Below are 15,184 nucleotides of genomic sequence, written 5' to 3'. Positions count from 1 at the left end.
TTGTGTTAGTGAAGTTTTATGTAATCTTAGCAAGCTTTTTGTTGAACTCGACTGCAGTAAATAAATACGATTACTGTATATTGTTATAAGCTAGCATGAACTTGCAAGTAACAGCATTGCTCATTAAAATGGTACATTACTGATTTATTAAAACTAAATACGATAGGTACACTTAATGACATTATATAAGCCGTTAGGTATTATGGTCGGCAAGTACTTTTACTTTTAATACTTAAGTAGTTTTAAAAGCTTGTACTTTCTTACTTTTACTTAAGTAAAATAATAATGTGGTACTTTGACTTTTACTTGAGTAAATTTTTGTCTGTGTATTTGTACTTTTACTTAAGTACATTGTATGAGTACTTTCTCCACCACTGCTGAGAGTGAACAAAATGAAGACATCAGCTCACGTTGGGTATATTAGGAGTCACGTATGTTTTCAGCTTGATTTGAAAAGTGGTTGTTGATCCTCGAACCACCTCTCAAGGAAATGAACTCATTGGATGACAAGTTACTGGACTAAGCTGCCAAGAGCCTGACAGGAAGCTGCAAGCTGCTACCTCTGCCTTTAAAGTAAAGTGTGAGGTAAAAACTCTGAAATACAGCTCTTATCCTGATTACATTAAAATATTGTCTGTCTATATACAGTATATATATATGTATATATATATAGAGAGAGAGAGAGAATCAGGTTGCATCATTAACTTTTATTCTGAGGGTATAACAAAGGGTATACAATAAAATGATTTTTTCTATGTTATGACTAAAATTTAATAAAGTAAAGCTTTCTTCCATATTGGATTTTACAAAAGCTCCTGACATGCAAATTTGACAGCGATGCTCTCCGAGCACCAGCTGCCAGCACTCATCTCTGCTTGCTGCTGCTTCAAACTGCTGTTAAGTCATTTTTTTGACAGGAGGTGACTAAAGAGGCAGGAAAGCATATGGAACAGGGTGTCAATCAGCATAAGTCAATGTAAGTTTTCATTTTTTTTCCTAATTATTCAACAATGAATCAAATACAAGCACAATCTTCTGGAAATACTTGATTCATTCAAATAGTCGGAAAAGTGACATTTATGACCATATTAGATGAGCTTGCAGTAGAAGTAAGCTTGACTGACAAACTCTGGAATATTTACTGAATAAACCGTGGGAAATGTGTTTATTGACTGAGCATGACTAAAAAAGGTCGAGAACCACGGTCTAAAGAGAAAGTCTGATGCCAAACTGGAAGATAAAAAAGGTAAGAATGATTTTTAGAGTTTTTGCTCATAAATAAATTAGTGTAAAAAATGTCTGAATCAATCTGGATGATAAATTCTTTATGTTAGTGATGTCTATTCCTCATGAAAGAAGAATCTGGAGATTTCTACACATTTCACATAATTAAAAGTTTTGTAAGATGAACCCAGACAACAACGCACACGTATAAGGCAATGACTGATAGGAGCAAATAATTAATACAATTAGGAATTCAATTTATTGCTATTTTACAAATACAAACAACTGCCTAATGATTAACTAAGCCAAAAAAAACACAAACATTAAAACAACATTAACTGATTTGGGGATTTTTAAAAGATTTTTGGGCCTCTAAATGAATCAAAATTTGACAACCTTGTTCAAGTATTTCTTATCTTAGAAAGAACTTTTCACATCTGCTGGCAGTTTTCCCATAAATAAACACAACAATAAGAATGGGCAAAGTTGTGAAACCACTTAATGGTTTCTGGACTAAAACTAAAGTCCAGAAACCATTCAAAGTGATCTGGATAAAGATAGCTCTTGCTGACATCAAATCCAATGTGTGTGTGCCCAACTCAAAAGGGCAAAGCCACAAAGGTCTAATGACATGGTACCTTTACAAGAAAATGAAGTAGAAAGACATTACATGCTTCCTTCTTCTTGACCCGCCACTGTACATTACACAACAGAGTCAACCACAGCTGTTAACAACCAAGGCTCGCCCATCTGTCCCTTTCCCAATGCCTGCCCTTCAACAGTCTGCATGAAGCAGTCTGTAATCAGATTAGGCAATGACTGGGTAACTGGGCCTTCTGCATCCTCACATCTTTCCATCCCACCGCTAACAACATCTGCATCATGTGGAGACCCACGTGCATGCTGCGAAAGAGACAGATTAACATGACGGCGTGTGTGTGAGTGTGTGAGAGAAAGAGAGCGAGGGAGAGAGAGGCTCTGCTTGTCCAAGAAAACCAAAGAACTAAAGTTGCCCATTTAAAGTCTATTAGAAAGTCCTGTTTCATCAGTCTGTAAAAGAAGTGATCTGTTGATTTTTTTTTTATTTATTAAGGTGATGAGGTTTAAACATCACTTTTTTGCTTATTTTTGTTCAGTGGTTTATACAATAAGACAAGAATAACATCCATAATGATTAATTTTTTTATGTATTCAGGTCTATATAGTAATGGAAAGATAAAGAAACTAAAATAAATATTTAGGGTTTAAAACAAAAGATAAAGCATAAAGTGAGAATGCACTGATCAGCCTTTTTGTTGGTATACCGATTTCCAGTTTTCCAGAAGAGAAGAGAAGAGAAGAGAAGAGAAGAGAAGAGAAGAGAAGAAAAGAGAAAAGAAGTTTATCAGTGTATCATTACTGAATCAAAACCTTTCAGGTTTAATCTAATATCCCTCCTTCTCAGGGTCAGCTTGTTATACACAAAGCATTTGGCATCAAAGTAGAACAGAATGCATTTAGATTATCTCCCTCTTGACAGAGAAGCACAAGAGAGGGCGCACGCCGGCGATGAGGTGCGCTGAGATAACCCTAAGACAGAGAGTGCCTCACGCTGCGCCGCCTCTGGGAGCCGACATGCACACTTCTGACTGTGCAAAGGGCTCTCCAGCCACCGAGATCCCGCCTGCCACAGCCTGATCCGATCCATCCCGCTTCAACCCTAATGTCTCATTGGCATTCAGCTGCACGCCCAAAGCAAGCGGCGAATGGAAAGCTTGGCACCAGCTCGCCGTTATTAAAATTCCACAAAGCCAGCCGTTCCCCCGCCGCCACAAGCACACAGCGAATCACACAACCAAGGAATAATAAAGAAGTCGGAGTGGGGATGAGCATAACAGCTGGCCCAGGCACTCACACAGCCAGGACACTGAGAGACAGAAAAAGGAAATGGTTTAAAGTCTCAGCCCTGTGTTGTCTACAATGTTTATGGCACCAGTAGCTTAGTTTGCTGTTCTGACAGCTGTATCTAAAGTGTAAACACATAATTACAGCAGCCCCATCACCCTCCAATGTTTCTTCTATCATCCATAAATCCTTACTGCAACCAGTTTGAGGTCAATTATATTTCTGGGAAGCATCTCATCATGACCACTGCAATAGCACCCCTCAGACACATCACTGCCACTGCTGTTTATGTCCACTTGTGAGCATCACCCTCAGCCTCCAAAGCTCCTACTAAATGTATTTTGTTGGGGCAGACTAATTCAGATGTCAAGGCCCATTACCTGTGAGCTGTCTAGAGGTGACCTGAGAGCATTCCTTGCAATGATAAACACCTGCTGAAGCATAAAGCACATCTGGATAATAGAAAGGTGGGGAAGCGACAAGAGTGGCATCGCCAAATGCAGCTGAACGTGAGGTGCCGAGATTATTGTTTGCAGCGGTCGCTGTAGAATAAAAATAACGCTATTAACGTGCCAGGTCAGTCAGCTGCCGTATGTCTGCTGAGCCTCTGGTAAAACAAACAAGAGCCCCAGACGGAGGAGTCGAGCCAGTCCAGTCATCCCCTCCAGTGTGCTCCCAGAGACTGACAAAGACACACTCATGTTGTTTACCTCCCCCCAAAAAAATTAGGTTTCACACTTCCAGAACATGACTGATGCAGTTAGAGAAAAGAGGCAATAAACACACAAGGGACACACAGATGTGTGACACACAGATCTTCGGATTGTCCATCTATCAAATAAAAACATCTTAAGGGGATTACAGAGCCAGTTATGATATTATTTTGCTATTTTATTGGGTCTTTGTGTTCCAAGCAGAGATTGTATTTGCTCAGAGTCCAACGCAAGTCTTAAGACTGTAATATCTGAAACTGGCATTTAGCTATGGATAAACACCATCTAGTCTTCCTTGGACACTGCACTGCTCTGGGGTTTTGAATTCAGGAAATTTAATATCTTTATCTTTTTCAGAATATTCGATTCAACGTGTAAACAACTGTTGTTAACTGGTGTTCATGATTTCAAAAGTGAATAAAGTAAAAATATGAATATGCATGTTCAAAGTAATACCAGAAATAGGTTAACATAAGCTAATGTTAGATTTCTAAATGAACCAAAAATTAAGTGGTTTTAATTTGAAAAATCAAGCGCCATGTTATGACTTTAGCTTGACAGCTAGACGATAACATCAGAGTCAAGGTAGAGAAAATACTGTGGGGTCATTATTATGATGCTGCAATTAATATAAAGAGATATTTATGTACTATTGTGGAAGTCGAAGGTCCTCAAATGTCCCATGTTAATAAATCAAACGCACCTTCTAACAGGGAAGCAGTCTGTAGCTTAGTGACTGTTGATAGTGGTAGCATTAAATAGAAAAAGACTAATCTGGGGCCATCAGTTAACTCCATTTACTGGCAGATACTACTGAGAGTATTACAGAGAAGCCATACATACTGTGCTTAATGTTACCATGGCAACCATTAATCTGTATACAGTACAGTGTATCAGAGTGAACATCATTAGTCATTTACTAAAATGTTCCAAAGTTAGCAGCTTACGTTAACCCAGGATTATAGGAGATAATTATTTATAGGACTTGAGTCCCAGATGTCAAAGTCAAATCTCAAGTTTTTGTTTCTGCAAATTAAGTACAACTTGAGTCAAAGTTGCGTATCTTAGTCCCTATTTCTGGTGGCAAGAAAATACTGACCTCACTAGAGCTTAACAATTTTTGTGTTACCAAGGAGAATGTTTTATTTACTTTTTTAACATTTTTTCAATGAGTGGTGTAGGCAAAATTGAAAAATAAAGGAGCATTAAATAATATATTTTTGTGTCATTTGGACATTAAGGCTCAGGCATGCAGACAAAATAAGAAAATAAATGTCTTACACTGGAAAACAGTGGGTAGCAAAAGCAAATAAAATGCAGATCAAAGCAATTCAGTGCCCATTATTCTTCATTCGTCCGTTTAGCAATGAAAGCCCCATCTTCCAATGTTTCACAATCAAAACAAACAACATACAACTAAAACATAACTAAATAATTTTTAACCACCTAATAAACACTTGTTTAAAAGGTCTGCATTAGAAACAGTCATTATATTGTCATTTACACACTATTGCATGTTAAGATAAGATGAGTGTTTAATTGGAACAGGGACTCAGGGCACACAGGAAGATAAATCCACCAGAGCCCCCACTGATAAAAAGAGATATATCCCTGAGGAAACAGTGTAAACACCCAAATGCTATTTGTATGCTTTATGGTTTCATGGCCACTGCTATTGTGAGCGGCTGTAGAAAATGCAATTAAAGAGACAAATCTCTAACACTGAAGATGCAATGTCCCATAATGAGCTTTTTTCTCCATGTAGTTTAGATATGAGTTGCAGAGATTATGTTGTTTGCTTGTGCTGATCCCCCACACACTTATTGTTCATTAAGCTCAAGCTATATAGCCAGTGTCCACTGTTCCCTGCTTCTATTGGGACCAAGTGTCAATGAAATAACTGTGGTATTGAGAAAAAAAAAACTGTTTGCACAGTTATTTTTCAACATGTTACAAATTTCCCCCATTATTCTTTATTAAAATCCATGTGAGAAAAGCTATATGTCATCAGGAGAGGCATGTTTTACCATATTTCCATTCCACCTGGAAATAGTCATTTTAAAAGGGTTTTGATGGATGTTGTAAAAATGCATTATTGCTTATTTCAAACAAAATAAATAAAAAAAAAACTATTGCAGTAACTGTGCAGCACTAATTTCAGACTGAGGTTGTTTGCAACATACTCAACCTCCCGTGTCCCAGGAGCACAAACTTAACCACATAGATTTCTACGTTCATTTTCACATTCACAAGGCAATCACAATAAAACGCTCTTCATCATCGATCTCAAAACACCCAGTGCCAGCTCCAAGCCACCTCATCAAGCATGCTGTTTACGTTGAGATTGTTGCAGGTGCTGGTGGCGTGTGTGACAAGAGCAGCGCCAATTTGATTAAAGTGGGAATAATGAAAGAGGGTTGGGAACTGGGAGTCACGCTGTGCTTTTTCACTCTAGCCCACCGCTTTACTCTAATTCCAACAGTTATCACACACATGCACATGCACATTAATGGAGTATCCAGCTCTGAAACAAAAGAAAACTGAATTATTGAGTACTTGGAGTGAGGGAGGGAAAAACTTTGAACTCGTTTTGTAGATGCATCACAACACTATCCGCCTTCCAACATCAAACTCCCCACCTCCTCTGCCCTGACATTTCTTCTGGAAGTTCTCTCAGCTTGGATGCAAAGCAATTTTTTAAAAGCTGGTATTTCCAGTAAGGGAGAACTGTTGTAAGAATGCTATTAGAAGCATATCTAAAATAAGTGGAAAATAAAATAATCAAAGAGTAATCTCTGAGCTTTTTTATAGATCGTCACCAGAGATGCCAACAAAATTATTCTGCCATATGTATGCTACCATATGGACATGAGCTTCCAATTTGTTTTGGGGAAATGTTAAGTTTAGATTAAACTTGTGCACTCTGTTTTGACACGTAAGGTTGGAGTAAGAGGCTAAAGCATCCGGTAAACCCCACTGGGATGCAGTGTGTTTTAGTGTGAACGGGTGTACATGGGTGTGTGTGTGAAGAAGGACTGCAGCATTTCACCACTTGCCTGACAACCGCCTCAGGCACATTCTGGAGATGCTTGATGAGAGACACAAAGGACAAACAAGCTGTACATCAACAAAATGTTTTGTAGGATGATATACTGAGAACCAAACAGACAAAAATGTTACAAGGACATTAAAGAAACAACAAAAACAAAGGGAAAACATACCATGTTGTTCATTTCACCAGGTTACATAGTATATGCAACATCAAAAGGCAAAAGCTGACTACAGTTTTGGTATTTTAATTAGAACAATTTGTTCAGGAGGTATTTGTTTATGCTTTAGTTATTCCTTTGAGCTTAGAAGAAATGTTTTAAATATTTACTCCATCCCTATTATTTTAAGCTAATGCTATCTGTCTATCATCTGCCAATAGAAAAATGTTATGATAGCATTTAGTCCTCATTTGTTCCGGTTCTAGTTGTCCCTACTAATTAATTTTCGGTCTTCAGCCTCCCCTCAGTAGATGAAAAATCAAAATCTTCAAACTGTCTTTTAGATTCTCTTCCAACTGTTCTTGTTAAAGCGACCCTCCCCTCTCTGTCCATTGTCATCACTGACATCATACACTCTTTCCTTACTGGTGTTGTTCCTCTGGCTCTCAAAACAGCTGCTATAACCCCAATACTTTAGAAATCAAGTTTAGATCCCAATAACCTTGAGAATTTTTATCCTATGACAAATCTTCCTTTCATTTCTAAAATTCTTGTAAAAAAAAAACAGTTGCTGCCCAACTTCATTCTCATCTATCCATCAATAATTTATATGAACAATTCCAATCTGGTTCCACTCCACAGTACAGAAACAGCACTTCTTATAATTGCCAATAACTTCCTCCTTGCTGCTAACTCTGGTTTATTATCTATACTCCTTCTGCTTGATCTAACTGCGACCTTTGATACAATTTCACATAACGCCCTCCTTGACAGATTATCCTCTCTTGAAATTGTAAATACACTTCTGAACTGGTTTCATTCGTACCTCTCAGGCCGCACTCAGTTTGCTCAGTAAAAATCATTTACATCTCATCCTGTTCCCGTTACCTCAGGTGTTCCTCAGGGCTCTGTCCTGGGACCATTGCTGTTTATCATTTACCTTCTCCTCTTTGGTTATATTTTTCGCAAACATAATATTCAGCTGGGTGTCATCCGCTCTATCTTTCAACCAAAACTAATTCTATGCTTCCACTTTCATCCCTCATTGATTGTCTTCTTAAAATAAAACAATGGTTCACCCTTAACTTTCTTAAATTAAATTGCAATAAAATTGAACTTCTCTTAATTGGTACTAAATCAATACTAAGTAAACTTAATAACTCCTCCATTTTCCCCTCCCCCCAGGTTAAGAGCCTGCGTGTCACCCTTGATAGCACGCTCTCCTTTGCCTCAAAATGTCAATAATATCCCTCGGTTAGCCTACTTTCTTCTCCGAAATATTCATCATCTCCGTCCTTCTTTCCCTCCTCACTCCAGTGCTATTCTGGTTCACAGTCTGGTCACTTCTCGTTTAGATTACTGTAATTGTCTTCTCTTTGGTCTGCCACAGAAAACTCTCCATAAATTACAATTGGTTCAAAATTCAGCTGCTTGTATCATCACACGGACCCCTTCAATTCATCACATCACGCCTGTTCTACAACAGCTCCATTGGCTTCCCATCTCATATTGCATCAACTATAAAATACTCCTAACTTTCAAAGTGGTTCACAACCTTGCACCCCATATCTTTAGGACCTTCTTCACATTGCTACACCCACCCATACCCTCAGATCCTCTTCTTCTGTTCATTTCACTGTTCCCCATGTCTGTCTTGTTACTATGGGGAGCAGAGCATTCAGCCGCTCTACTCCCAAACTCTGATCGCCATAACATTGACTCTTTGCCACACTTCAAGTCCAAACTCAAAACCCATCTGTTTCAAGTAGCTTACGGTCTTTGATTGCAATTACACTGTCTTTTTAAATATTGTTTTGTACTAACTTACTGTAGATTTCAATTCTGTGTTTTTTATGTCAAATTAGTCAAATTATGTAAGGTGACCTTGAGTGTCCAGAAAGGCGCCTATAAATAAAATTTATTATTAATATTATTATTATTGTTGTTAATAATAATAATAATAATAATAATAATAATAATAATAATAATAATAATAATAATAATAATAATAATAATAATAATGTAATAACAGAGATTATTTTAATTGAGTATGAATGCAAGCCAGACCCAAAAGTATGATTATAGCTTTTACTTTGGTTGTTTAAAAACATTTTAACAGTTGGTTTTACGTGACCATCAACAAATACTTTGCTTCTGTTTCAAAATATATTGGATGCAATTATTGTTTACTGTGTTGCAAAATATTTGTACTTTCTACATAACTGGTGTAATAAAGAATCATTATTAATGCACTTTAAGTTGTATCTTTAGAACAATATTTGTATTTCTGACTGACTGCATGTTCATCATCATCGAAACCCATCCTTCATTGACGATTTCAGGACAAAGAATAATTTTCCTCAGTCAGAAAACAGACTTTGACTTTTGAGTTATTTTAACTTCAGCACTCTCACTAAACATCAAAACACGCATCAGTTAATTTCAGAGCACATTGGGAATCAATTAACTTCAGTTAACTAATCTTCGACATCAGATCTGCTTTTATTGTTGTCAAGGTGCCATTGAAAGAAAGCTCACTGCTTCCACCACACATTCATTTCTATTATAAGATTAAAAGCACACAAGGAATCCCGTATGATGTACAGCCGATAAGTGAAAGCCTCTGTGGTTTTCCCTAATTTTATTACAGCTAAATGAACTGAATACATTGAAACCCTGGAAGCCAGGAAAAACCCTCTAAAACTTTAAACACTCAACTTTGCAGCATTCGTCGAGGAAACACATTTGCATCTGTTGGGTTGAAACATGCAAACTAGTAGGATGGTTGTCTGTCCATGAAAGCAACCCAGAGCATTTGCTTCCGGATACACAATAGGAAGACACAGACTGATGCAATATTTTGACAGCATTCTGCAAAGCATCAACATCTTTTATATTTCAGTCAACTGCGTTGCCTCTTTTTTTATGCAAAATGTATTTCACTCTAATAGTGTAGAAGACTGTCTAAATGCACAATATATTACATCATCATCCAGGTTACGAGTAAAATTTGTTCAAAACAATCAGTGACAGACAAAACAGCTCAACAAGGAATGTCTTGGTAAATCTGGAAAAAAAAAAATACATAATCACTTTAAAGTCAATAAGACAAAGGTCCTGTAGCTTTAAATGACTTTCTTATGAGTGCCAGAGGAGCAGTATATAAAATGGCTGTGCTGATTTTCTGAGCTCACTGCAAGAAACATCCGAGGCAAGAACATGTCTTCACTGATTTGACCACAGATCTTTGAGTCTGTATTCCCACTCTTACTCTCATCCCCTTTTTTTTAACAGCCGACTGCAAATCTCTTCTCTGTGACAAAGCATAGCCTGTCAAGAGCGTGATTCCAATGAGAGGCACTTTGTGATATGAGCGGTGCATTAATGTGATTAACCCACACTCTCTATTGCTGTTTGATACATTGGCTTAGAGGCTCATGTCAGTCTGTATTCTTCTTTATTGGCATGATCAACAGGTAATGCAAAACGCACTGCTGTGTGTAAGCAGAGGCAGGTAAATACAGCTGTAATCAAGAGCAGGGAACAAACTGTTGTACGTAACAGAATTAGTGCAGACTTAAATGAACTAATCCTGCAATTTTACTTCGGAATTAAAGACAATTAACAGTAAAATTAGCCAATGAAACTAATATGCTCCAAGGAATTAGCAAGCTTGCTGAGCAATATTTTAAAGATACAGTCCCTACTTTATTGGGTTCACCTGTTCAATTGCATGCTATCAATCACAAACAGCAAAACAAACTCCATGGTCATCCAACTCAGCGTATTAAAGCATAGCTGTCTTCTTGTGACTACTTCCAGCAGGATATTGCACCATGTCACAATACATCTCAAACTGGCTTCTTGACTTTTCTGCCTCCAGAAAAATCACTGTCTTAATGAGGAGCTTTTGGGTGTGGTATACAAAAAGTAGATTTACAATAAAATTGTGGTGCAGAAAAGTCGTCAGCAGCTAGCTACATCACACTATCAAGTCAATTTGGATCAAAACTTATGAAGAATATTTCCAACAGATTGTTTAATCGAGGTAACGCACACATAAGACAACTCTAAAGGCAATAGGATCTAACCTGTTAGTAGCAGGGTGTACCTAATAAAGTAGCTGGTGAGTATATTTGTACATGTGTAGCACTCTGTCTGGAACTACAAAAAAGGCAGAATGCATCAGTACAAATAAGACATCTTGTTTACATGTGTTTCATATAGTCACACAGCTAATATTAGCCTACCAAAAGACAAACGAAGCCTTGTTGCACCAGCTCCACCATGCACTGCAATGTGAAATTATTTATTTGCTGTCAGAGTCATCATCCTTTCAGCTGCACATAAATGACTTCAGGTTGTGCCTACGTTCAGCTGCACAGTGATTGCAGTTGTGCAGACATATACGAGGCAGAACAGAGCATACATGTGGGGAAAAAGATATTTTGGGATGTCAATCATGAAGATATTCATTTCAATGTTTAGCTGGGGATGCAAGCAGAAAAAGATATCTCCACTCTGCACAGAGCTTTTAATTGAGGTGCGTTTAAAGACAGCAAGGAAATTGGCATGTCCACAGCTTTGTCAACAATGAAGTCTTGAGGCTGAATCAGTTTGAACATTTTTTTTTTTAGAAAAGGAAAAGACTTGTCCAGGGAACGTTCTTCACAACAACGAATCTCTAATTTCTTCAAGGTTTTAGGGACAATGTAGGTTTTACGTCTTGAATAAGAACTCTGTGATACATGGAGCTGATGCATGACCCACTGATCCACATCTGCCCCACATGGAAGTAAAGAGAAACCTTTTAGCAACCACTAGAGTATATATGATATACACCAGGAAGCTATAGAAAACTAGAGGAAAGACCGTGTGCAACTCTTTCACCTCGCACTCCTCTCCGATCAATAACTGAGAGAGATAACAGCCCATGTAGTGACTTGCACCGTGCATCCTGTCTCTTTATCCTTGCCCCAAATCCCAATTTCAGTCTTTGCATCCACACACCCTCTCCATCCTCTCTCCAAGCTCCGCCCCAGCTGTCAGCACCACTAGCAGCAACAGCGCAGGAAGCATACCTTCTCCAGAGGTTGATTCAGACAGAGCACAAGAGGATACTGGGAAGAGCAAGGCAGAACATCTGGTGGATCAAGGGACTCTTTCCCCCGGTTGCTGTCAGCACCGCCGTGTTATCGGCAGCTCTCCGGGCTTCCTGGTAACAGCTGATCCCCCAGGCCCCCAGCCTCCAACGGAGTGGAGAAAATCCACTCGCTGACTCAATTATGCAAGAGGTGTGAATTAAACATGAGGTTACCACACAAGAATGTATACTCATAATGCAGATGTGCAAGATGTGTAATAAGGCTATGTAGCAGCCCCACCTCTACACTGATGCTGGGGTGGGAGGGGGATTTTTTTCGGCAAACTTATCATTAAGCACAAGATTAAACAACAGTATGTTTATGCTGCTAAGGATGATGGCAAAAAATAAAGTGATGGGGAATTTCACCGTCTTTGTCACTATTACTTCCCTGTGAGCTCTAAAGAGGAAAAACAGTCTTGTGTGGGAGTCCAGCCTGGAGCCAAAGGCTGGGTGGATTTTTCTCCCAGTCTCTTTCTGCTGCTTTGTGTCTTTCTCCCCCTTTGTTGGCTCATTCCTCCATGCCCTTTATTAATCATCCTTGGTTAGTCGGGCAGAGAGCATGGTGTTAGTAGCTCTGAGGAGTGCGGAGCCATGAAAGACACACACATTCATGTGCATGCACGTCTCGCTTATTTATTTAAGCATTTTTCTTTTCCTTTCTGCTTAGAAAAGATGTAAAAAAAAAATCAATACAATATTAAATAAATTATAGTAGAGCTGCTGGTAAACACACATTCTGATGTGTGTCCACCCATGCAGCTAATATTCAGGGATTCTGGCCTGAGGTTTTGAGACTCAGCTGCTGCCGCTGATGATGCTGATGTAACCTTATGAACGATCTCAGTTGGTGTTCAGACATTCCAGCTCTAGCACATATTCAAAGAAAAGTATATCCAGCTTAAGACCCAGGGCAGCCCTATTAAACGTAAAGGGGTTGTATTCAAACCAGAAGGGGGCCGCAGCATCATTCCTAAGAAATTCCACAGATTTCAGCCAATGCTTAAGATACAGAGGCCTGATTTTTGGCAAAACTGATTGAGACAGTCCATCGTTCCCACGAACCAATATGCATCTGTGACCAATGGGCAAAAGTCTGGATGAATAATGAAAGGATGAGACTGACCCTTATATTTATGCTTGTAAGTGCACTTAGCTGAGATGGCTCCAACTGGGCTACATGCCATTATGGTCATTATCACTCTTCGATCTTTCTGAGAAAGTGCTGAGAGAACTGGTCATTAGACTTTATGAGACAGAAGGCAGTTACAGAAGTCTGGGTAATCCTGCAAAAAGGGAAGCGCTGGGTGGTCCCACTTAAACTAACTGTTAACTTTTTGTTGTACATTTTTTACAGAAATTATGGGTTTCAATTGATATATTAGTCTGTCTCTATGTTGACCTGCGACAGACTGGAGACCTGTCCAGGGTGTACCCTGCTTCTCACCAGACTGGAGATAGGCACCAGCCCCCCTCCAGACCCCATTAGGGACAAGGGTGTTAGAAAATGGATGGATGGATGGAATTGATATATTATGCACATTTTTTTGAAAGGGAAAACGTTGTCAGACAATGTCTTAAGCCAATACAGACAGTTACAGGTACTCATCATGTGGGTTTGTTGTGCTTTGTGGATCACAACGCTCATCTTACAAGCAGAGCTCAAGTGACAGGCCAGCAGCAGCGCTGGGAACAGAGGGCAGAGGACGCACCTGGTTTGACGGTCTTCAAGCGAATCGGCTCCCGAAAGTGGCGGATGACAGCCAAGGTGTCACGGTTCGTAAGCCCGCTGACGGGCGTGCCGTTCACCTCCAGCAGGACGTCCCCGTAGTACGGCAGCTTTCCGACGTGACACACCAGCACGTCCAGCTTCATCTGGCCAATGTAGGGGAACTGTCCGAGCTCCGCTCCTCCCAGGATCTCCACCACGGAGCCGAAGTCTCCCAGGCTCCCCCATGACACGGCGCACTCCACCACTTTGGTGGACCAGTGTTTCTTCTTCTTCAGTGTTCTGGACATGATCTGTCTCCTTTTATTATGGAAGAATTAATCAAAGTGACGAGAGGCGCCTTAGTTTGTGCTTGTTAAATAAGCGTGAAGTGACGCAGCCCGATGAACCCCCAGGAGTTATTCTGTCAACCTGCGGGGGATTTCATCCTCTTGACATTTATGGTGGTCACCTGCTGGGTCTGATGCTGAGGTATGGCGCGTCAAAGGTTCGCGCTCCTGTTAGTCCTTGCAATTGTGGCGATTCCAAGCGCTTCTTGTGCGTAAAGCAAGAGAGTTGACACCGTCGAGGTGGTTACAAACAAGACAATGAAGCTTATGTGCTCTTGTTCTTCACAACCGCGTCCACAATTTGTATCTGGATGAGCCTTCCGGGTAACAATAAATCGAAGAAAGACGTAGTGGGCTTAAAATCACTCACTTTGCGGCGGATTGAGAAGCGTCTGTCGCTGAAGCGTCGCGCAGTTTGCGAGAATCCCTCATACCTGTGGGCAGGCTGAGAGCAGACTGGCGGGAGCTTTCACCGGTTTGGGTGTTTACGCGGCTGAGATCCACCCCGTAGTGACTGAGTGGAGAGACATCTGCTGAGCGTTTGTCTGCTACAGGTTTGAACACACCTGGTACGGCCGAGAGGGACGTTGTTCAGCTCCGAACCAGCCCCTTTACGCTCAGCAGCAGTTTCCCAGATTCTCATGCTGGCTCCATCCTTCGGCGTGTCGCGGTACTAAATGATGGTGAAAATAACTCACACATACACATTAACAGTGCAATATTGTTCAGTGTTATTTTATGTCATTTAATTTCTTATGTAAAATCAATTTCGTCGAGGTCTACTTGTACATTTTCGCTCTATTTTAATGGATTAATCTTGGATATTAGAAAGACATGCGCGTTACATATGAGATTATCTATAAATATCCGCCCCAATAATCCTCATATTAAGCGTGCAAAACAAATCACGCCTAATTAGGAACCCACATTTGAAACATTTATTATTATTATTT

At 39.6% G+C, this 15,184-nt stretch overlaps 1 protein-coding gene across 2 annotated transcripts in view; it reads right to left on the bottom strand.

Annotated features, from left to right (window-relative positions):
• The window catches only part of LOC102218698 (membrane-associated guanylate kinase, WW and PDZ domain-containing protein 3-like), a 148,121-nt gene extending 133,290 nt beyond the window's left edge, over nucleotides 1-14,831 (bottom strand). For both annotated transcript variants that reach the window (XM_023325530.1, XM_023325531.1), the window contains exon 1: nucleotides 13,886-14,831. In XM_023325530.1, coding sequence (XP_023181298.1) covers nucleotides 13,886-14,192 — 307 coding nt within the window. In that variant the 5' untranslated portion in view covers nucleotides 14,193-14,831. The remainder of the gene's footprint in view (nucleotides 1-13,885) is intronic.
• Nucleotides 14,832-15,184: the final 353 nt, after the last annotated feature.

Source organism: Xiphophorus maculatus, chromosome 20, assembly GCF_002775205.1.
Source record: "Xiphophorus maculatus strain JP 163 A chromosome 20, X_maculatus-5.0-male, whole genome shotgun sequence".
In the NCBI taxonomy this organism is placed as follows: Eukaryota; Metazoa; Chordata; class Actinopteri; order Cyprinodontiformes; family Poeciliidae; genus Xiphophorus; species Xiphophorus maculatus.
This window is presented reverse-complemented; position numbering and strand designations above follow the sequence as displayed.